At 44.6% G+C, this 22,940-nt stretch overlaps 1 protein-coding gene across 1 annotated transcript in view; it reads left to right on the top strand.

Annotated features, from left to right (window-relative positions):
- GALNT17 (polypeptide N-acetylgalactosaminyltransferase 17) overlaps nucleotides 1-22,940 on the top strand; it is a 442,868-nt gene that overhangs the window by 190,461 nt on the left and 229,467 nt on the right. Inside the window, exon 3 of the mRNA XM_004439509.3 lies at nucleotides 3,926-4,092. Coding sequence (XP_004439566.1) covers nucleotides 3,926-4,092 — 167 coding nt within the window. The remainder of the gene's footprint in view (nucleotides 1-3,925; nucleotides 4,093-22,940) is intronic.

Genomic DNA, 22,940 nt, shown 5'->3' with positions numbered 1-22,940 from the left:
CCAGGCCGCCAAAGCAGAGCACGCAAACCTAACCACTACACCACCTGGCCAGCCCCTTGGGGTCCTCTTTTTGTTTTCAGGTTGGCGGACTGGTTTACCAATGTGTCTTGGTACCTCTTACCTGTACCACATTGAGGTCATGTCAGTTGTCTCCTTCAAAGGTGGTCATGGGCAGAGGTCTGCTTCTGAGAGGGTGTGGCCACCTCTTTGGGTTTTGATTTCTTCCCCGCTGGAGGCCTTGGCCCTTGACCTTCTTTCGTGTCAACTGTGATTCTCTCTAGTGGGTTCCCAGAGGCGGCTGTCTCCCCAAATCTCTTCTCACTCAGCATCAGTGAAGCAGGAGCGTGCACACATTTGGTGTTAAGTGACGTCAGTGCCAGTGGCTCTGGGGTGAGAGGGATGAGGGAGGGGGAACAGTGGTTACCCTTGGGGAGTTACCGAGTTCAAGGAAGCATCCCGGACAGATGGACAGACAGATGCACAGATGAAAGGGTCTAAGAGATCTCGGCTGGTTATTTGTCTCTGCTTTCTTTTCTCTATGAGAACAGCTGTGCAGAGGATCTGTTCCCCATTAGCCCTTTGAGGCGAGGAACCTGGTGTTGAATTTCTTTGTAGCCCCTTCTGGCCTGGAGCATTGATTGAAATTGATCCAGACCTTAAGTAGCTTTCCCACCAACCATCTTCTTTCAAATGAAGGATTGTTTATTGCTTACTGACTAGTTATGGAAAGGAAATTTGTGATTTCTGGGACCCAGATCTGAGTCTGTTGCTAGAGGGAGCACACAAATCCCTCCCTTTTGCAGTTTCTGTGGTGTGCCATCCTCGCCTCACTCCCAAGGTGTCTTTCAAATCCAGAATCTATTATTTTATCCTCACAACCTTCCAGGCTACTCCTTACTTACCAGGATTTTGCAGCCTGGGAGGCCACTGGGGAGGCAGAAAACATGCCTGATTCTGTAGGTTCCATTATGTAGAGAAGAGGCTAAACGCCAAGCTGAGTGGGCTGCTCCCTTCCCCATATTGCCTGCCTGGTCTGCCTGGCATGGGCCATTGCCAGGGCCACCCAGAGAGCGCCATGCACACCTCCGTGGCACTGGGCACTGAGCACCCTCCAATCCTCAGCTCTGTAGGAACTCAGGAATGGGGGGTGGGGGGGCCTCTTTCATGTCAGCCCCAGTCTTCAGATGTGGGATACCCAGATACATGTAGTTTGGATACACCATCTGAGGGTTATCAGGCCACAGTGAGAATTGATTCAGCATCACCTCTTAGGGGCAGGAGCCATAGCTGTTCCTGTTCTCTGTGCAGTCTCTAGTATTTTGATGACCTATGAGCCTCTCTATTTCTTGGCACCATCCACCCTTAATCTCCCTTCTCGTGCTCATCTTCTTCCCGTTTGGGCATTGGGTTTCTGATTGGAAATGGCGTATGTATCAATTAGTGCCTACTCCTCACAGAAGATGCTTAAGACTTCAGTTCTCCATATCTCCATCTCTCCATTGTATTCTGTGCATCTTCTACATATCCGGCAATAAGCCAGACGTAGAGGCTTTTTTTAAGGCAGAGTCTACCTCCCTAGAACTTAAAGACCAACAAAAATAATGCTGATTTTCATAATATGACTGTATTCATTTTGTCTGCCTATTGTGAAACTCTGAGGACATTGGGCACAGGAGAGGGAAATTGTTGTAAGCTGGGCAGATTTAGAGACCTGAGCCCTGTAGTGGAGGATAGTCCTGGGGGGATCCTACAGGAAGGGTCTGGGTTGAGTGAAAACTCTGGAAACCTGGCCCATGATTATGGGGAATATATAAAAGGGAACGGAGGACCCAGAAGGGAGAACGCAGGGGCCAGCCAGGCAGACTGGATCTTTCCAGTGGTTGGTACACTGCATTTTCACGGGGCTCTCAAAAGCTGATCTCACTTGATCCTTACGAGATCTTAACCAGGCTTCCAGAGCTAGGTACAGTGTGGATTATTTTGACAGTTTTAGAGATGAAGAAACATGACCAGTGTGCCCAGGGTGACATGTCCACTGTGTGGCAGAGCACTTCTCACTTCTGAAAGCCCCCCATGATTTTCTGAATGGCCACCGTGACCCATTAAGGGGCAGGATCAGGGCCCCCCGACTCACAGTTCAGTCTTGATTGCGGCACGACCCCATTTCCTGTCGGTGGAGAGGACGGGGCTGGTGCAGTGCAATCTGGCCTGTTTGCTTCTTAATTTCAAGGGCCAGAAGCTATTACAAACAAAGGTCCAAAGAAACCAGCCTCAGGAATAAGAGCTCAGAGTAGGTGGGTGTGCAGTCTGTGTGCTCACGTGTACAGGTTGGTGAGTAACGGGCTGAGAAGGAGCAGCCGCCAGCCTGCCAGGCTCAGGGTGGCTGCTGACCCCCATCGAGGGGGCTCTGAGGGACCTTCTGGGGTGCCCTCCTCCCTCGGATCACCACGCAGTAAATGAGATGATTCCCGCCGACTGTCCTGGAGCCCATCAATAACCATCCTAATCCACCTGGCAGCTCCCAGAAGTAGATTTACAGCAATGTGGTAAAAGTGAGGCTGCATGATCAATAGATCCCTGGACAGTCTCCTCCAGGAGACACAAGTGTATATTGTAACAAAACTTTATTTTCTTCTGAAAATTGCCTACATGATTAATATGGCCCTACACAACCCAAGCTGTTCAGCATAAAAAACAGCCATATGTCTTGCTCCCTCTTCAGTGCTGCTTCCTGCTCACTCCATCCCTTCATCTTGTTTCCTTTGTCTGTCTCTAACACAGTGTGCCCTATATTGTGCAATCTCACACAAGAAGGAGAAAGTATTGAAAAGCGCTAGCTCACTGTTCCATTCCACTTTGTCTCTGCTTGGTATTTCTGATGTGTCTCAGACTCAGCATAAAACCAAATTCCCTAGTGCTCCCTGGACAGAGAGCCATGCAGAGCACATTCCCTGGGTGTTCAGCCATCTCTTACGTCACCGGAGGCCCCAGGGATCAGTCCAGCCTGGATGAAAAGGATTGTTCCCTTCACCCTGTCTTCCGGGCTGGGGGAATTCCTGGATATTAGGAGGGAGGACCTCTCAGGCAGGTGGTGCCATCTCCTGCCCCAGGGAGATTCTAGGGACGCTTATAAGAAGACTTGGGGTATGTCAGGTAGCACACTCCAATTCAGGCAGAGGATCCTCTTTCTTGCTTATGATTATTTGCATGTGTGTTTTATGTCTTCTAGAATGTAAGCTTTGTGAGAGCAGGAGTCTCCAGTAGATGTTTTAGTTTACGTTCCCCCAGAAAAAAAGATTTGAGTGCATTGATTCATTTGGGAGATGAAAAGAGTATCACTAGAGGAGTGGGGAGGTAGGACTAGGAAGGGAAGGCATCCCCAAAGGGGTTGTTATGCAGATTGCTGCTGTGGGTGGCGGCAGGAGCTTGAACCCACTGGGGGACTCTGGGAGCTGGTGTAAAACCCGCCTGCTCAAGGGGTGAGGGAGCCGGGGTATTGATGCATTGCCTCCTGGCTGTCTCTGGATGAGAGCTGATGGGGGTGGGCTGATGGCTTAGGTGGCAGCAAAGCAGGCTACAGGCAATGAAATGCAAGTGCCTGGGGTGGGAAGTCGGCAGGTGTGCACTGCGATAGGACTGGGGGTTCATGTGGGCACGGCAGCCTGTGATACAGTAGATGTGCCCAAGACTGACGCTTCCGGTTCTTCTGGGGTGGTAAATTTGGAGAAGTGGGCTGGATCCCTTAACCGTCTCCTCCTTAGGTTTTGTTCTCAGTTCTTAGCCAAGAGAGGCCAAGAGGGAAGCAGTGATTCACACCTTGAGAGGACGTGTATGAGGATTCAGCCAAAATCCTTATTGTGTCCGGTCACAGTGCCTATGCCTTCCTCCTTCTTCTGACTCCACTCTGCCCTGTTCTCTTCCCCAGGTGTAAGGAGCTAAAATATTCCAAGGAGCTGCCCCAGATATCCATCATATTTATCTTTGTGAATGAGGCCCTGTCCGTGATCCTGCGGTCAGTCCACAGCGCTGTCAACCACACACCGACACACCTGCTGAAGGAGATCATCCTGGTGGATGACAACAGTGACGAAGGTATGGGGGCAGCCGACCTGCACGTGTTTTTTGGAGTGGAAGATGCAAGCACATGATGTCAGTGGGGGGTGCGGTGGGAATGCCACTTTCATTCCAACGTGAGCACGAGTGTCTTTGTCTCCTGGTCCCTGGGGCATATCTGGGGAAGGGAGATGTTTCAGAGAAAGAAATCTAGGCAAACCCTGGTTCATTAGTCCTCGAATCCTCTAGAGCTCTTACGAATAAATTACTGATTATATATCTAGACTAATTTCCCCTCTTCATATTAGTAGATGACATCGAAGGGCTGAATTCCTCAGCACTCCCCACCCCAACCCCTATCTCCATTGTCCTTTTCCGAGAAGCAAAAGAAAAAGCGACATTCTGCCCTGTGATGGGAACTGTTCATCTTACATCAGAATTCTCCTCTGGGCCACTGTGCCCAAAATAACTGTAGGTGGAAACGAGCAGTGTTTGCAGGTCTTTGGGAGTTCAGCTCTGATAGGAATGATGGCTCAAAAAATATAAAACAAGCAAATATTGGATGACCATAACAAAAATCCTTTGGGGTCCCTGGACACAAGGCCTGGTGTCAAGGTGGGGGTGGGAATTGGTTTCGCTAATTGTGCTTTTGTGTTGGCTCACCGCCTATAAAATTCAGTGCTCACTTCAGGGAGGAACCCGCGCAGGCAGATGACAGAAAAGAAAGCCAGCTAGTGCGTGCTTAAGGCCAAGGAGGCTTATCTTCTGAGCAACTGAAGGATTAGGGGCAGGCTATACCCCTTGCTCTCAGCGGGCGGAGTGGAGAAGGATGACCCTGTGTGTGCGAGGAGGAGGTGGGGCAACACCACAGGGCCTGTTTGAAACCTGATTATCTTCAAGAGCACCGGGATGATCCTGTCACATTTCATGGGCCCAGAAGCTGAAGTCCCCCTGCCCCTTCTGAACCGGCCCAGTGAAGGGCTAGAGTGTGCCTGGGCCCAGCAATATGCCCGTCAGGGTGCTGCCATCTCCAAGGCCTCCAGATTTTGAGGACTGATGGGTCATCGGCTGGATTTTTCACATCCCTATTTTTCTCCCTTTACCTCTGGCCATTTCATTATCTATAGATTCTTCTAAAACTGACACGGATAGTCTTCTTGTGCAAAGGAGGTTCTTTCATTTCCCTGAAGCATCTAAGTCATCTGGCAAAGTCTCTCCCTGGCGTGGCTCACGGCGCCCCTCTCTGCAGCCTCACTGTGCGCCCACTGCAGTCCTCTTGCTTCGGCAGGACTTCCATGCCCTCTGTGGAGGATCCCTGCCCCTACGCCCCCCTTCCATTTGCTGGCTAAGTCCCACTCGTTCCCCAGGTGTCTCCTACGTGTCGCTTCCTCGGAGAATCCTTTGCCGACATCCTAAGGCTGTTGCTCTGTGCTGCCTCAGCACCCTGTACCCTACTGTAGCACGTGACATCGCCGTGTCTTGCAATCTGGACTCCCAGTGCTGGGCAGGATGTGGTTTCACAGGGCTGGCTGGCAGCTGACCCTCGACCCTCAGTGAGTCTCACCCGGCGAGGGAGTGAGCAGTGAAGCTGGATAGACTGGGAAAGGGCAAGCAAGGGCCAGCGGCACAGTGGCTGGAGGTGGTGCAGAGAAGAGCCGGCAAACCCAGAGAGGAGAGCGGACCGTAGGTGCTACACTGAATTGGGGTGAGGACTCACTGCCGGTGGAGCTCCCTTCCTCGAGCAAATCTCGCCAGAGCCCAGCCAGAGGGGAAGGAATGGGAGGCCAAGCCAGTCTCAACCAGAACACTAGCTCCGTGAAGAGCAGGGTCTCCGGTAGAAGTCTTAGCTTGGGTTCTCCCAAAAATAGACCTTGAAACAAAGATTTGAGTGCATGAGTTTATTTGGGAGGTGACAAGAGCATCACTAAGGGAGTAGGGAGTAGGACTGGGAAGGGAAGTCACCCCCAAAAGGGGGTGTTATGCAGATTGCTGCTGTGGGCAATGGGAGGAGCTTGATCCCACCTGGGGACACTGGGACCTTCTGTAAAACCTGCCCCTCAGAATCAGTCTGCTCAAGGGGGAGGGAGCTGGAGTATTTATACACCTTTACATCAGATGCTTTTGCATCAGAATCTCCTGGAGCCCCACCTCAAGTTCGATTTCTGGAGGTCTGGGGTGGGGCTGAGAATCTGCATTTCTCACAAGCTCCCAGGTGATGCTGCTGATACAGGGACCACACTTTGAGCGCCACGAGGTTAAGTACCATTGCAGTGGCTCACATTTCAGGTCTAAATGAAGACGTTTGGTGCATGGCAGAAAAGGAGGAAGGGGCGTTGGTTCAGTCTGACCATAAAGTGAATTCCTGTTCATCCTCCCCAATTCCCGAAATACCAAGGGGACCAGGAGTGACTATATAAACAGGCTCCCTCTTTTCTTTCCTGGCTCTAGCCTCTGTATTTTCTCCAGGCCAGAAGTGCCTTCTTTTTAACTGGAAGAGGAATTTAACATTTTTTCTTTATTGAGATTTTCTTTGTGACTAGTATTATCGAGTTCTGTAAATGTTCTATATACACTTGAAAAGACCCCCACACACTGTAATCATGGAACTGAATTGCTGCCAGACATCGATTTTGTGTATTTAGATAGACTATGAGTTTATTTTCTTAAGCCTTTTTGATAATGGTGTTTTAAAATCTCCTCCTACGACAACTGTTTCTTCCCTTGTTCCTAATAATGTTTGATTTCTGTATCTTGTTGTCAGTTTCTTTGGTAACTATAGATTTGTATCTGCATGGCTTCATTTTTAGCAGTGATGGTTACCATTACGCAATGCTCCTTTTATCTTAAAAGCATATCTTTTTTTTCTTGCCTTGAATTTAGTGCGTCTAACATTAATATTGTTATCCCTGCTTACCTTCTGTTTGACTTTGATTAAAATATTTTTTTCCAGCCTTACCATTTTTTCTGATCTTAAAAGTAATGCATGCTCTTTGTAGGAAAATTTGAATGTATCAAAAATCACATATAATTGGAACAAACAAATACTGAAGAGACTAACCAGAAGCAACTGCTCATTCACCCATGTTCTTATCTTGTTTTTTAATGCACGTTTTACATAGTTAAGATCCTAGAGTAAAAACAATTTAATGTTCTGCTTTTTTGTCCCCCTGAACTGTGAAGCATAACATTTTCATTTTTATTAAGCAAGCTCTGCAAACATCTTTTTAATGAGGGTAGAATGGTCCATTCTCGGGCTGGTCAAGACTGGCTCTGGTGGGAACTATAGCCCCCCACTTCCAGGTGTTACCACATACATGAAAGAACAAAGAGGCTTTTTCAGGGGGGAAAAAAAAGACTAGCTGAGGGAATTTGTGAATAGGTGACTTTGGATCTGTGTGCAAGTCAGGGTCTTTCTCTTGTTAGTTTTTTTTCCTTAAGTAATTTGTTTCATTCAGCTTGAACATTGATATTGGTCTAAGTTAAGCCCAAGTAAGATGCACTTTGTGCTCTTGTACATTAAACTGAAATCACTAAGGCAAAACCTGCCAGTCATCACTGCTCACCAAATCCGCTGGGCACTTTCCTGCTCTGATCTGGCCACATCTGACATTGTTGGCGGCTTCCTTCCTGGCATTTTTCTCCTCCTGAGGCCCCGGCACCACTCTCTTCTGATTCTCCTCTCACCTTCCTCCTCCGTGGCTCCCTGCTTCCGTTGGGATCACTCATGACGCTCACCATCAGGACACACTGGGCAGTCTCCTCCACTGTGCACGCTTGATCATCCCCACATCCATCCTTCCAGCCTAGACAACTCAGCCTCTCCCCTGAGCTCCAAACCTGTGTTCTCTGTCTCCTAGATGGCTACCCAGGGTCCCTCTGAAACCATAAGCTCAGTTGTTCCGATGACTAACTTACTATTCTCCTTTCGGCCTCAGAAACCTGCTTCTCATCCTTGATGTCCTCCTGTCTCAGTGAAGAGCTTCACCTTCTACTCAGTTATCTCGTCATCAAAGCCTAGACGTCTTTTCACACTCTTCCTCCTCCCTTTCCCACCAGCGTCCGGTTGATTACTCTTGAGTGTGATCCTGAGCTACTAGTCTTTCTGTTCAGCCGCTCAGCATTTTTTGCCTTGATCTTTCTTTGAGGGATTGAGAGTGGGGGAATTCAGGTACGTGGAATTATATTGATCATAATTTTTGACACACCCCATCGTTGGTCCATGCATGGTCATCCTTTATTTATTTTTCCTTATTTTTAATTGACACATTATCCACATAACATAAACTACATCATTATACATGTATACAATTCAGTGGCTTTCAGTATATTCACAATGGTTTGCAACTATCACAACTATCGACTTCCAGAATATTTCCATCATCTCCCAAAGAAATCCTGAACCTGTTATCAGTCTCTCCCAGTTCCTTGGGCAACCACTTAAGGTACTTTCTGTCTCTATGAATTTGCCTATTCTGGACATTTGATACAAGTGAAATTTACAATTTGTGGACTTTTGGGTCGGGCTTGTTTCACTTAACATAATGTTTTCTAGGTTCATCCATATTGTAACATATATTAGTACTTCATTCCTTTTTATGGCTAAATAATATTCTGTTGTATGGATATAGGACAGTTTATCCATTCATCAGTTGGTGGGTATTTGGGTTGTTTCCACTTTTTGGCTATTAGGAATAATACTGCTGTGAACCTACATGTGTAAGTTTTTGTGTGGACATGTTTTCAGTTTTCTTGGGTATATACCTAGGAATGAAACTGCTGGGTCATATGATAATTCTATGGCTGACTTTTCGAGACACCTTCAGACTGTTTTCCATAACCAGACTGTATTTCACAGCGGCAGCACCATTTTACATTCATACCAGCAATGTATGAGGGTTCTGATTTCTGTACATCATTACCAACACTTGTTATTGTCTTTGTTTTTTTTTTTTTTCTTTTTTACAGGCATACCCTGGAGATATTGCGGGTTCAGTTCCAGACCACCGCAATAAAGCAAGTCACACGAATTTTTTGGTTTCCCAGTGTGTATAAAAGTTATGTTTACACTATACTGTAGTCTGTTAAGTGTGCAATAGCATTATGTCTAAAACAACAATGCACATACCTTAATTAAAAAATACTTTATTGCTAAAAAATGCTAACCATCATGTGAGCTTCAGTGAGTCATAACCTTTTTGCTGGTGGAGGGTCTTGCCTTGGTGTTGATGGCTGCTGACTGATCAGGGTGGTGGTTGCTGAATGCTGGGGTGGCTGTGGCAATTTCTTAAAATAAGACAACAATGAAGTTTGCCGGATCGATTGACTCTTGCTTTCACGAATGATTTCTCTGTAGCATGTGATGCTGTTGGATAGCATTTTACCCACAGTAGAACTTTTTTCACAATTGGAGTCAGTCCTCCCAAACCTTAGTGTTGCTTTATCAACTAAGTTTATGTAATGTTCTAAATCCTTTGTTGTCATTTCAACAATCTTCACAGCATCTTCACCAGGAGTAGATTCCACCTCAAAAAAGAAACACTTTCTTTGCTCCTCCATAAGAAGCAACTCCTCATCCGTTAAAGTTTTATCATGAGATTGCAGCAATTTAGTCACATCATCAGGCTCCACTTCTAATTCTAGTTCTCTTGCTATTTCCACCACATCTGTGGTTACTTCCTCCACTGAAGTCTTGAACTTCTTAAAGTCATCCATGAGGGTTGGAATAACTTCTTCCAAACTCCTGTTAATGTTGATATTTTGACCTCTTCCTGTGAATCACAAATGTTCTTAATGGCATCTAGAATGGAGAATCCTTTCCAGGAGGTTTTCTTTCTTTTTTTTTTTTTGTGAGGAAGATCGGCCCTAAGCTAACATCTGCCGTTCCTCCTCTTTTTGCTGAGGAAGACTGGCCCTGGGCTAACATCCATGCCCATCTTCCTCTACTTTATATGGGACGCCGCCACAGCATGGCTTGACAAGCAGTGCCTTGGTGCACGCCCAGGATCCAAACCGGCGAACACCGGGCCGCTGCAGCGGAGCAGGCGCACTTGACTGCTCGTGCCACCGGGCTGGCCCCCTCAGAAGGTTTTCAACTGACTTTTCCCAGATCCGTCAGAAGACTCACTATCTGTGGCAGCTGTAGCCTTGTGAAATGTATTTCTTAAATAATAAGACTTGAAAGTCGAAATTATTCCTTGATCCAGGGGCTGCAGAACGGATGTTGTGTTAACAGGCATGAAAACAACATTTATCTTGTTGTACATCTTCATCAGAGCTTTTGGGTGACCAGGTGCATTGTCAATGAGCAGTCATATTTTTAAAGGAATCTTCTTATCTGAGCAGTACGTCTCAACAGTAGGCTTAAAATATTTAGGAAACTATGTTGTAAACAGATATGCTGTCCTTCAGGCTTTGTTGTTCCATTTATAGAGCACAGGCAGAGTAGATTTAGCATAATTCTTAAGGGCCCTAAGATTTTCAGAATGGTAGATGAGCATTGGCTTCAACTTAAAGGCACCAGCTGTGTTAGCCCCTAATAAGAGAGGCAGCTTTGAAGCTTTGCAGACGGGCAATGACTTCTCCTCTCTAGCTATGAAAGTCCTAGATGGCATCTTCTTCCAATAGAAGGCTGTTTTGCCTGCATTGAAACTCTGTTGTTTAGTATGCCACCTTCATTAATTATCTTAGCTCGATCTTCTGGATAACTTGCTGTAGCTTCTATGTCCACACTTGCTGCTTCATTTTGCACTTTTATGTTATGGAGACAGCTTCTTTCCTTAAACCTCATGAATCAACCTCTGCTGGCTTCAGACTTTTGTTCTGCAGCTTCCTCACCTCTCTCAGCCTTCACAGAATTGAAGACAGTTAGCGCATGCTCTTGACTAGGCTCTGGTTTAAGGGAATGTTGTGGCTGGTTTGCTCTTCTATCCAGGCCACTCTAACTTTCTCCATATCAGCAATGAGGCTGTTTTGCTTTCTTATCATTTGTGTGTTCACTGGAGTAGCACTTTTAATTTCCTTCAAGAACTTTTCCTTTGCATTCTCAACTTGGCTAACTGGCGCAAGAGGCCTAGCTTTCAGCCTATCTCGGCTGTTGACATGCCTTGCTCACGAAGTTTAACCATTTCTGGCTTTTGATTTAAAATGAGAGACGTGTGACTCTTCCTTTCACTTGAACGCTTAGAGGCCATTGTAGGGTTATTAACTGGCTTAATTCCAATATTGTTGTGTCTCAGGAAATAGGGAGGCCTGAGGAGAGGGAGAGAGATTGGAGAACGGCTGGTTGGTGGAGCAGTCGGAACATGCCCAACCTTTATCAATTAAGTTCACCATCTTATATGGGCATGGTTCATGGTGCCCCCAAACAATTACAATAGTAACATCAAAGATCACTGATCGCAGATCACCATAACAAATATAATAATAATAAAAAATTTTGAAATAATGCAAGAATTACCAAAATATGACACAAAGACATGAAGTGAGCAAATGCTGTTGGAAAAATGGGACTGATAGACTTGCTTAATGCAGAGTTGCCACAAACCTTCAATTTGTAAAAAACGCAATATCTGCAAAGTGCAATAAAGCAACATGTAATAAAACGAGGTATGCCTGTATTATTATGGTCACTCTAGTGGGGGTGAGGTGGTATCTTGTGGTTTTGCTTTGCATTTCCCTAATGACTAATTATTTTAAGCATCTTTTAATGTGCTTATTTGTCATTAGTCTATCTTTGTTGGAGAAATGTTTATTCAAATCCTTTGCCCATTTTTAAAACAGATTTTCTTTTTGTTGTTGAGTTGTAATTGTTCTTCATATATTCTAGGTATTCATCCTTATCAAATATATTCTGTAAATATTTTTTGCAAATATATTTGCAAATGTTTTTTCCCATTCTGTGGGTTGTCTTTTCACTTTCTTGATAGTGTCCTTTAATGCACAGAAGTTTTTAATTTTGATGAAGTCCAGTTTGCCTATTTTTTCTTTGGATGCTTGAGCTTTTGGTGTCATATCTAAGAAACTGTTGCCTTATCCAGGGTCACGAAGATTTACACCTGTGTTTTCTTCTCAGAGTTTTATAGTTTTCTCTCTTACATGTAGGTCTTTATCCATTGTGAGTTAATGTTTGCATATGGTTTGAGGTAGGGGTCCAAACTCATTTTTTTCCATGAGGATATTCAGTTGTCCCAGTACCATTTGTTGGAGAGTCTATTCTTTCCCCATTGAATGGTCATGGCACTCTTGTCAAAAACCAACTAACTGTAAATGTGAAGATTTATGTCTGGACTCTCAATCCCATTTCATTGATCTGTGTGTCTGTCCTTATGCTAGTACCATACTGTCTTGACAACTGTTCCTTTGTGTAGCAAGTTTTAAAATTAGGAAGTGTGAGTCTTCCAACCTTGTTTTTCTTTTTCAAGATTTTGTTTGTTCTGGGTCCTGTGTATTGACATATGAATTTTAGAACAAGCTTGTCCATTTCTGTAAAAAAGGCAGTTGGAATTTTGCTAGAGATTGCATTGAATCTGTAGGTCAGTTTGAGGAGTATTATCATCTTAACAACATTAACAATTCCAATCCATGAACATGGGGTGTCTTTTTGTTTATTTAGGTCTTCTTTCATCTCTTTCAACAATGTTTTATAGTTTTCAGTAGATAAATCTTGCCTTCTTTGGTAAAATTTATTCCTAAATATTTTATTATATTTGATGCTATTGTCAATGGAATTGTTTTATTAATTTCATTTTTGGACTGCTCATTGCTAGTGTATAGAAATGCAACTGACCTTTGTATATTCATCTTGTATCCTTCTACTTTTCTAGACTTGTTTATTAGCTCTAATAGTTTTTGTGTGTGTGGATTCTTTAGAGCTTTCTATGTCTTCAAATAGTAATAATGTTACTTCTTACTTTCCAATCTGAATGCCTTTTATTTATTTATTTTTTGCTTAGTTTTCCTGGTTCCTTTATTTCTTAAAATGTACTTTTAAATAAATGCTTGTTATCCTACCACATCAAGAACAAGAATATTGACCCGTGTGCTTTGCTAAGAGTTTACAAAAGCCTCTTCTAGAGAAGAGAGCAATGTCATGAGTGAGCTCAGGGAAACGCAGGGCTCACCCCGGTGGGGACGTCTGGCAGGGCTATTATGTGGACTGGGTACTGGCTATAAGGCAAAAATCTGGACAGATGGAATGGTTTTTCTGTATTTTTTGCCTCTGACCTCATCAAGGCGTACTTTCTACCCTCAGGAGAAGGTCAAAGCAGACCACATCTGAGGGATGAAATGAATGTCCTCAGCTGATCCAGGCAGCAGGCATGGAGAGACAGCACAACTTAGTCACCCTACAGTCAGAACATCAATTATAAGGAAGAATTGGGACAATCGATACTCATTCAAACACCATTTCACTCACTAGAACAACAAAGGTGACAAAGATTAAAAGGATTCAGTGTTGGTGAGGATACAGAGAAAAAGACACTTTCATATAGTTTTCATTGAACAGTACCACATATCTGAAGAACAATTTATCAATTCACGGTAAAAGTTTGTGTCTCATTCAGACAATCTATCCTCAGCTTAAAATGAGCTAAATTTGCAGGAGAGATGGTAATGACAGCCCTCGATGTGTCTGCCTCAAGTCACACTGCTCTACTATGGACAGCTGGCCACACTGGTATCATTGTCACCTTGGATCTCCCTTCATCCTCCTCCTGGGGATCTCCTTTGCCCCCTCTCTTATGCCGAATTCCAAGCCTTTCTGTTTCTTGGTTTACGTGCTTATTTTGGTGAAACACAACAACTAGAAGCTTCTTAAGTCTTTGCAAGGAAGATAAAATCTTTTGAGCTTGTCCATGTCTGTAGAAAGCTTTATCCTAATTTTCTGTGTGAATGATGGCCAGGTTGAGTTGGATATTGGCTTCTTTCAGAATTTTGGTAGTTTTGCTCCATTATCTTCTGCCTTGCGGTGTTTCTTAAAAGAATGAAAGGCATTCTAATTCCTGATCCTTTTCATGTTTTTTCCTTTCTGGAACCTTGTGGAATCTGCATTTTGTCCCCAGAGTTTTGAAATTCGCGATGATGAGCCTTGGTATGGGTCAGTCTTCATCCACTGGGCTGGACATTTAGTGGCTTTAATCTGGAATCTAATGTCTATCAGTTTTTGGAAAATCTTTTGGAATAGTTACTTGATAATTCCTCCCCATTTTTCCTCAATTCTCTCTTTCAGCATCACCCATTATTCCATTATTAAACCTCCTAGATTGAACCCCTATTTCTTATCTTTTCTCTGCTGTCTTATCTTTTCTTTCCTTATCTCTTTGCTCTGCTTTGTTCGCTTTCTTCAATTTTATCTTCTTTCCCTTCTGTTCAATTTTTTATTTCTGCTATCACGATTTTACTTCCAAGTGCTCATTTTTATTCTTTGAAAGTTCCTTTTTATAGCGTATTGTTCTTATTTAATGGAAGCAATATGTTTTCTTATCCCTTGGAGGATATTAATAATGTTTTGTTTTGTTTTTTAGTTCTTCTCCCTGTATAGTCTGTTTCCACAAATTACTTTTTTCTCTTTGTTATTTAGTTTCTATCTCCCATCTTGGAGGCTTTCCTTGGATATCCAGTGAGCTTGTTGTCGGCTCATGATTACCTCTTAAAAGGTGATTAGACAGCCAGGGGCTGTGGGGACCAGGGGCTGGAGAGATGTTGTTTAATTGGTACAGAGTTTCAGTTTGGGAAGATGAAAAAGTTCTGGAGATGGTTGTGTGACAATGTGATTGTACTTAATGCCACTGACCTGTACGCTTAAAAATGGTTAAAATGGAAAATTTTGTATTGTATATTATACACACACACACTCTGAGCGCTGGGGTTGGACTTAACTGGTTTTGACAGCAGAGGGGTCTGACACATCTGTCAACGTGGTTACCCTGTGAATCTGCCCTCCAACTTACTCAGTGTTGTGGTTGGTGTTTCTTCTTGTGTTTTCTCTGACCTTGGAAGGTTATGGGTTTATTTCATTTTTTAAAATCCCTTTACTGTGCTTTTCAGTGGCTTTTGAGTAGGGGACGATGTCAGATTCAAGAGTTAAATTCATTATTTTATCCCAAAAGTTCCATATTCATTTTCAAAAGCTTTTAATATGAATTGATAAATTGTTCTCAAGCTATGTGGTACTGTCCCACGAAGAGTGTACGACAGTGTCTTTTTCTCTGTATGTTCATCAGCACTGAATCTTACTCATCTTTGTTGTCTTTGCTATTCTGATGAGTCTAAAAATGGCATATCATTTTCAAATCTGCATTTCTTGAATATTAGTGATGATGAACACTTTTTCATATATTTAACTATATTTCTTATTTAGAGATTTGCCTGTTGATGACCCCTTATTCCTTTTTCTGTTGGAGTATTTGTCTTTATCTTATTGAGTTATAAGAACTTTGTATATATTGAATAAACTCCTTTTACATTCATTTTACAGGTATTACTCTCAACCTGTGCTTTTCACTTTAATTTGTTTACAGTATTTTTTGACAAGCATAAATTTTACATTTATATAGTCAAAATAATTAGCTTTTTCCTTTTGATGATATCCTAAGAACGTCATTCATTGTCCCTAGATGGTACAAATAGTCACGTATATTTTCTTATAGGCCAATATTTCTTTTCAAAATAAATTCCAAATGGATTAAATATTTTTATATTAAGGTGTGAGAGTTTTAACATAGAGATCCTTGTCTCAAAGTTTGGTTATTTCAATTTGTTTAATAATCCATCCTTTGACCACTGATATGAAATTTCCTATTTTTATATGCTAAAATATTTTAGATTTGGAAACATTGAGGCTGAATCACATGAGGACTGATTAACTGGTTATGAAGGAGGATGAAGAGGAGGAAGAAGCCAGAGAGGACTCCCAGGGTGCTGGCTCGGGCGACAGGACGAATTTTGGTGCCATTCATTAAGAAAGGGAATATAATAGGAGTGGTAGGTTTGGGAAAGAATTGAGCTCACTTTTTAGATACGTCAAGTCCAAATGCTGTGGAAGTTTAGCGTGCCTTCCAAAGTCGGGGTGACTTCAGCCATCAAGTTTTCCTTAAAATAACATTAGAAGTTTTTTTATTTCTACTTTTATAATCTTATATATATATATATATATTATTTTTTTTTTGGTGAGGAAGATCAGCCGTGAGCTGACATCCAATGCCAATCCTCCTCATTTTTTTGCAGAGGAAGATTAGCTCTGGGCTAACATCGTGCCCATCTTCCTCTACTTTATATGGGATGCTGCCACAGCACTGCTTGACAAGAGGTGTGTCAGTACGGGATGAGAACCTGTGAACCCCGGGCTGCAGAAACGGAGCCCGCGCACGTAACCCCTACGCCACCAGGCCGGCCCCTTTGATATATTTTTTATAAGTCTTATCAGTAGTTTTTAAGTGCTTAAGCTTCCCTCATTACCTTCTTTGTTGTTAAGCAATAGCATGAGGAGGAAAAAGTGGAATCAAATCTTGTGTGGTCTTGGCCAAGGCACTTAACTTTTCTGATCTTCAGTGAATTGAGAATAATGGTGGCTGTTATGCAGGGTTTAAATTGTGAGGTGTAGTCCTGGCTGTATAATACAGGACATTACTGTAGAGTGTGCTTGTGGTATTGTTTGATTTACTAGCTCCAGCTCATTCCCCAACATTCTACTTCTGTGTCATCCCCACTGGGAAGCCTTCCCAGATTTCCCAGCTGTGGCTGGCTTGGGGGGCCCTAGCCTCTGCTCCCCGGGCGCCAGTGTGTGGTTTGGCTCAGCGCTTAGCATGCAGTGTTGCTTCTGTGTACTGGCCCATCTCTAAACTGTAAGACCTTTGAGGGCAAGAACCATAGCTCCTCTCTGCTGTGTTCCCAGGGCCTTGCACACTGCTAAGTTATAGTGATTGCTGAATATGTTCATTTAAGTTGCACGTGTGCAAAGTTTTTTTTCTACTTCCGCTGGCATCATCCTGGGAGTTTTTGTATCTGGCATCGTTGTACGTATTTTGGCTTCAACACTATAGTCATTTGAGTTTAGATCTCAAAACCGCCTATCTCCAGTAATCATTACTCGAGTCTCTTAGTGACCTGGACAGCTGTATGCCTTGTCACTAGTATATCCCTGTGGAGCAAGCACACCGGATCAAGCTCTTCTCTCAGTCGGTGTGTTCAAAGGTTGAGAGCAGGATGGCTCAAGTTAGAAAACTTCTTTGAGTGGAAGGTTATCCCCTCTGGACTTCTAAAAGGGATTCTGGAGAAGGCACACTGGGATTGTTTGCTTTTCTTCTTGGTTCATAATTGCAGAGATAGGAGAAGTCCTGTGTTTTGGGAAGATAACATTTTTCCTGTGTTGTTAAGGCTCCAAGGGAAGTAGCCAGGAGACACCTTGTTATCACACAGTTACATGCTGGGCCAGGCTTCCTTACTGGAACATCACCTGCCTTTCCCCCTGCCTGTAAAGAGCCTTCCTAATCAGAAATAATACTTGTTTTGGTCCCCAACCAGATCACTGCCATGTGACAGCATTTGCTCTGTGGGTCTGTAATCACCACTGGGTCGTGCATTTACATTTCTCCTTGTGTATTTTTAGGCCATAGGGAGGAGAGGATTAGGAGTGTATATATCTTTATACAAAAGATAGTGAGAGAATCCCAGCTAAAGCTTCGTATGCTAACTGGCTTTAAAAAGCAATCGCAGCAGCCGGCCCCGTGGCTTAGCGGTTAAGTGCGCACGCTCTGCTAGTGGCGGCCCAGGTTCTGATCCTGGGCGCGCACCGACACACCACTCCAACGGCCATGCTGAGGCGGCGTCCCACATACGGCAATTAGAAGGATGTACAACTATGACATACAACTATCTACTGGGGCTTTGGGGGAAAAAAAAAGGAGGAGGATTGGCAATAGATGGTAGCTCAGGGCCGGTCTTCCTCAGCAAATAGAGGAGGATTGGCATGGATGTTAGCTCAGGGCTGATCTTCCTCACAAAAAAAAAAAAAAATCACAACAACAACAAAGCCTTGTTACTTTGAAATAGTTATAAATTCACAAGAAGTTGCAAAGTTTCACAAGAGGTCTTAGGTAGTCCTCACTCAGTTTCCCCTAACAGTAACATTCTTGCAAAACGCTAGTACATTATCACAACCAGGAAATTGACTTTGGTACAATCTATAGAGCTTACTCTGATCTCACCAGTTTAACATGCACGAGTGCGTGTGTGTGTGTGTAGGTAGTTCTATACAATTTTATCACATGCATAGATTCCTGTACCACAAAAGAGATACAGAACCGTCCCATCACCACAAAGCTCCCCATGCTATCCCTTTATAACCACACCCAATTCCCACCCCATCCCTAACGCCCAACAACCACTAAACAGTTCTCCATCTCTATAATTTTGTTATTTAAAGAATGTTCTATAAATTGAACCACACACTACCTCACCTTTGTGATTGGCTTTTTACACTCAGTGTTAAGTCCCTTGCGATCCATCCAAGTTGCTGTGTGCACCAACCGCCGGTTCCTTTGTGATTTCTGCATGGTGCTCCATGGTGTGGGTTTCTCACAGTTTGCTTAACACTTCACCTCTTCAAGGGCATTTGGGTTGTTTCAGTTCAGAGTTTTTTCAAATAAATCTGCTATGAACCTTCATATACAGATGTTTGTATGAAAATAAATTTTCATTTCTCTGGGATAAATACCCAAGAGTGGAATTGCTTGATCTTATAGTAAATGCATGTTTAAATGAGCTTTTTTTGTCATTTATTCCATTGATGTGACATCCTTTCTGAAAAAGTTTGATTAATTTTTAATCTTCCAGCCCAGCCTCCAGTAGAGGAAAAGTTTCTGTTTTGGCCTCGGTGATCATGACTGTGGCACCAAGAGGAATGGGTTGCATTCCAGCAGAACCAGGAGTAATCCAAAAAGTGTGTTGAATGCTTTGCCCTGGTGATCAGACTTTGGGTGCCCATTAGATAGGAACCCAACACTACAAGAACACTAGAGGGTCTGACGCAACCCAGGGATGGGAGTGAGGCTGGGCAGGGGGAAGTCAGACCCAGGCACTGGAACACGGCCAGGGTTCTCTGTCCTGGGTCTCTGCTTCTCTGAGCCTCTCCTTCCCCTGTCGACTTGTGAAGATGGGCCACCTCCAGTTCTCCAGGCCATCTGGAGGGAAAAATGGCTGAGAGATGGCCCAAAGTTGATGCGGTAATTACAGCTTCAGCCATTAGAGAGAGATAGGACCATCTCTCCAGGGGAATCCCAGGGAAGGGAAATCGTGCTCTAGTCTTGGTCAGATGCCCTTCCTTGGACTTGTTGTCTGTGGGGAGGAGGGCAGGGTCATGCACAGAACCACCATACCCAATAACCATGGGGGACAGCTCCAGAAAGGGAAGGAGCTGGGTGGCCTAGCACACCATGGACTCCTAATGTTGTGACAACATTATGGGGATTCTCACTTGTTGGGGAAATAAATGAGGTCTTTGTGATGGATGTGGCACCTGAGTTGGACCACGAGAGACAGTTAGAATTTGGACATGTGGAAATGGGGGCAAATGGCAGTGGAGGGAAGTACGTGAATAGAGATCTAGAGGCAGAGAAGATCTAGAGGCCTCTATCTTGGGGTGTATGGAGGGAAGTGTGCAGATGGGATTCAGTGTGTAAGAATTGATGGGTGGGTTGGAGTTTCAGAGAAAGAGTCCCAGTCAGAGGTGGAGGGCCTGCTGGGCCACAGGGGTGAGAAGGGACAATGTGAACAGGCAAGTCCTTACATTCTCTGACAATACTGAGCAGCCTCAGAGCAGAAGGGATGGCAAAACCTCGTTAAACAGTCCAGCCCGGGATGGGTGTCAGCGAGGCTGATACAGGGAAGATGGAAGGAGAGGTGGAGCAAGGAAGCTCAGGGGTTGGTCGAAACAGTTGTCAAGAAGGTCAGACATGACCATTTTCACCTTTGTTCCCTAAAGAGCGGTGTTCAAGATTTAGTCTTATTTTATTGGAAGAGTGAGGTGGATACTTGAGTTGGCAGTGACCTGAGTATCTTTTGATCACTTTAGCTGGGAGCTCTGGTTGGCTTGTTGGGCAGTCTCTTTGGCCTCAGGCTGTGCTATGGGGTCTGGGGGCCTGTGCTGAGACCAGCACACAGCGAGAGCACACCCTTTGCCCTTAGGGCAGGACGGCTGCCTTCAGAATCACGAGGGCTAGGTCCTGCCTGGCCACTCGTTTCCTTGTGCTCTTACACATGTGGAGGACAGTCCACTGTCTGGCCTCCAGGGAGTCTGCTAGTTGATTACCCCTGCAGGACGTCCAGGAACACTGGAGGGGTCGGCACCATTGCAGAGCTGGTGTGACACTGGGCAGGGCTCCGTGTTGCTAACTGAGCACAAGTCTCCTTGGGTCTTGACAACATCCTCTGATGCTGGCAGAAGGTCACTGATCTCCACTTTTAGAAAGAAGTTGCAGTGTGGAGAGATAAGTGCCTTAGCCGTGCAGCACAGCCAGAATTTCCAGGAGCTAAAACTCCATCTCAGCGTCCTAGTCCTGGAACCAGGACTCTCTGGCCTCCTCCCTCTGAAGCTTCCCACCCTGCTGGCTTCCCCCTCCCTTCCCCGCACCCCTCCTACACGGGTACCAGAGTCGTCTCTTTGTTTCCCAAAACATCTCTACTCTCCTTTCACCTAGATAAAGCTATACACGTAATAAAAAATGAATAACAATTTTAACAATTATTGAGTACTTGCTATGTGCCAGGCACTTTGCATGCATTATCTTATTTAAATACCCAAAACAACCCTGTTGGGTAGGGACCATTATTATCCGTATTAACTGTTTACCCTGATGTCATGTGTCGTGCAGCAGCTCAAGATGAATGCTCCTGACTAGCTGTGTCACTGTCTTCCCAAGTGCCCCCGGCTCAATGTAACTGCACCTGCCCCGTGACACCCTCCGTCTTTGAGACCTTTCCATTTTCATTCTTTTTCTACATCAAAACATTCCTGCCCTGTGCACTCTCTGTGTGCACCTAAAATCAGTAGTACTTTTGGGGGTCTTCAGCCCAAATGAGTACAAAGTGTGGGAATGTCAGGAGTGAGGGGAGTTTGGTGTTAGCAGGGCTGCTGTTCAGCCAGCGTGTTCCTGTGTGGCATTCCAGCTCACATCTGTTCTGACTGCTCTTTGCCTACCTTGGCTGTTATATATCTTTATAGTCTCCCTTGGGCCAGAAGAGACATGTTAGCTTCTGCAGGCCTTTTGGACCCTAAGAAAAGCTGCTATTTATAGAGCACCTTTATACTACATAACACCTTAACATGCACCATTTTTTGTGAGCACGCATAAGCATTTTCTTCGTGCATGGAATCCACGTTGTCTTTTTTTTTTTTTTTGGTGAGGATAATCAGCCCTGAGCTAACATCCATGCCAGTCCTCCTCGTTTTGTGGTGAGGAAGACTGGCCCTGGCCTAACATCTGTACCTGTCTTCCTCCACTTTTTATGGGACGCCGCCACAGCATGGCCTGACAAGCGGTGCCTCGGTGTGCGCCCGGGATCCGAACCCGGGCCACCAGCAGCGGAGCGCGCACACTTAACCGGTAGGCAACGGGGCCAGCCCCCCACGTTGCCTTTGACCTTGGAGAATCCAGGGCTCTGAATACAGAGGTCCCCAAATGCTGGAGAAGGGTGGACTGACCAGATGCCTCGTCTAGTTGTTCCATTCCTGGCTGCTAACTGTGTTTAAAGAAAACTCGAAGAAGCGACCAGGCGCCAAGGTGTGGCACTGTTCTCAAGTGCTGTTTTGTTCCCCTAACCCCCCTTAACAACTGTGACTTTTGCTGTTTCAAGGAAGAAGTTTGCCAGCTTCAGAGCATTCGGAATCAATATCACGGTAAATAAGAAACGTAATGAAAGAAAAACACACTCCAGGCCTGTGGACAAATTTTATCGCTTAAATTCACATGTTATTATTAGAATCAGCTGCAAATACTAGACTTTCAGATGGTTTTGATGGGGCAAGATGGGGGAGTGCTCTTTTAATTTGGGGTAACAATTTGGAGGCACCACCTGTAGCATTATGATGTTTCCCTGTTGGTTTGGGCTACTTGTATTCATTTTTAAAGGTGAAATTTAAATGGAAGATGGTGGAGAGGAATTTTCTAACAAAGGACTTGGAAGCAGAGATGCCTTTCATTTTCAAAGCGCCTCTCATGAATGCACAACTCCGTGTGATATATTTAGTTTAACACTTTGGTATTTTGCTCCTCACATCTCTCTTCTTGCTTCTTTTCGTCTTTGCTTTCTTTTGTCCTTGCTTTGATCTCGCTATGGAATCGCCTTTAAAATGCTTTCATACACAGCAAAAGCATCCCTTTTCAGCCTCCCCCATTCTTCCTGAAGTTTCTTGCTCTCACCTCTTTTTTGCTCCTATAGTCAGAAAATGCATTGTTTAAGCCCACAAAGCTGAGAGATGCTCAGGGAATGAAATATGCATTTTAGCCGCCTTCTGTGTTATTTCATCCTGCAGTTTTACGTGCTCACTTCCTCTCCATCAGTGTTCTTAAAGGCCGGGATTTCAGACAGACAGTGGAGGTGGGACCATGCCTCTCATGTCACTGCTGTCCCTTCAGAGTTTGATGGGACTGTCTGGAGGAGCTGGAAGGTCAGCGGGTTCTCCTGGGTGCTCCATCCCTTCTGAGCCTCTCCATCAGCCGGTGGGCTCCTTCTCTGGAGAAGGCCGACCACTGTCAGTGGGCAGCTGCCTAGAAAGGTAGATGCATGTGCCAAGCCTGCAACAAAAATGTGGGTGCTTCAGAGTTACAGAGAGACCCAGTTTCGGGACAAGCCTGGGTCAGGCCTTGGCTTCTGATGGGCAAGGTGCAGTT

The sequence above is a fragment of the Ceratotherium simum genome, chromosome 26 (genome assembly GCF_057802395.1).
Source record: "Ceratotherium simum simum isolate JZ-2026a chromosome 26, ASM5780239v1, whole genome shotgun sequence".
NCBI lineage: Eukaryota > Metazoa > Chordata > Mammalia > Perissodactyla > Rhinocerotidae > Ceratotherium > Ceratotherium simum.
Note: the sequence above shows the minus strand (reverse complement) of the source record. Positions and strands in the feature narration are given on the sequence as shown.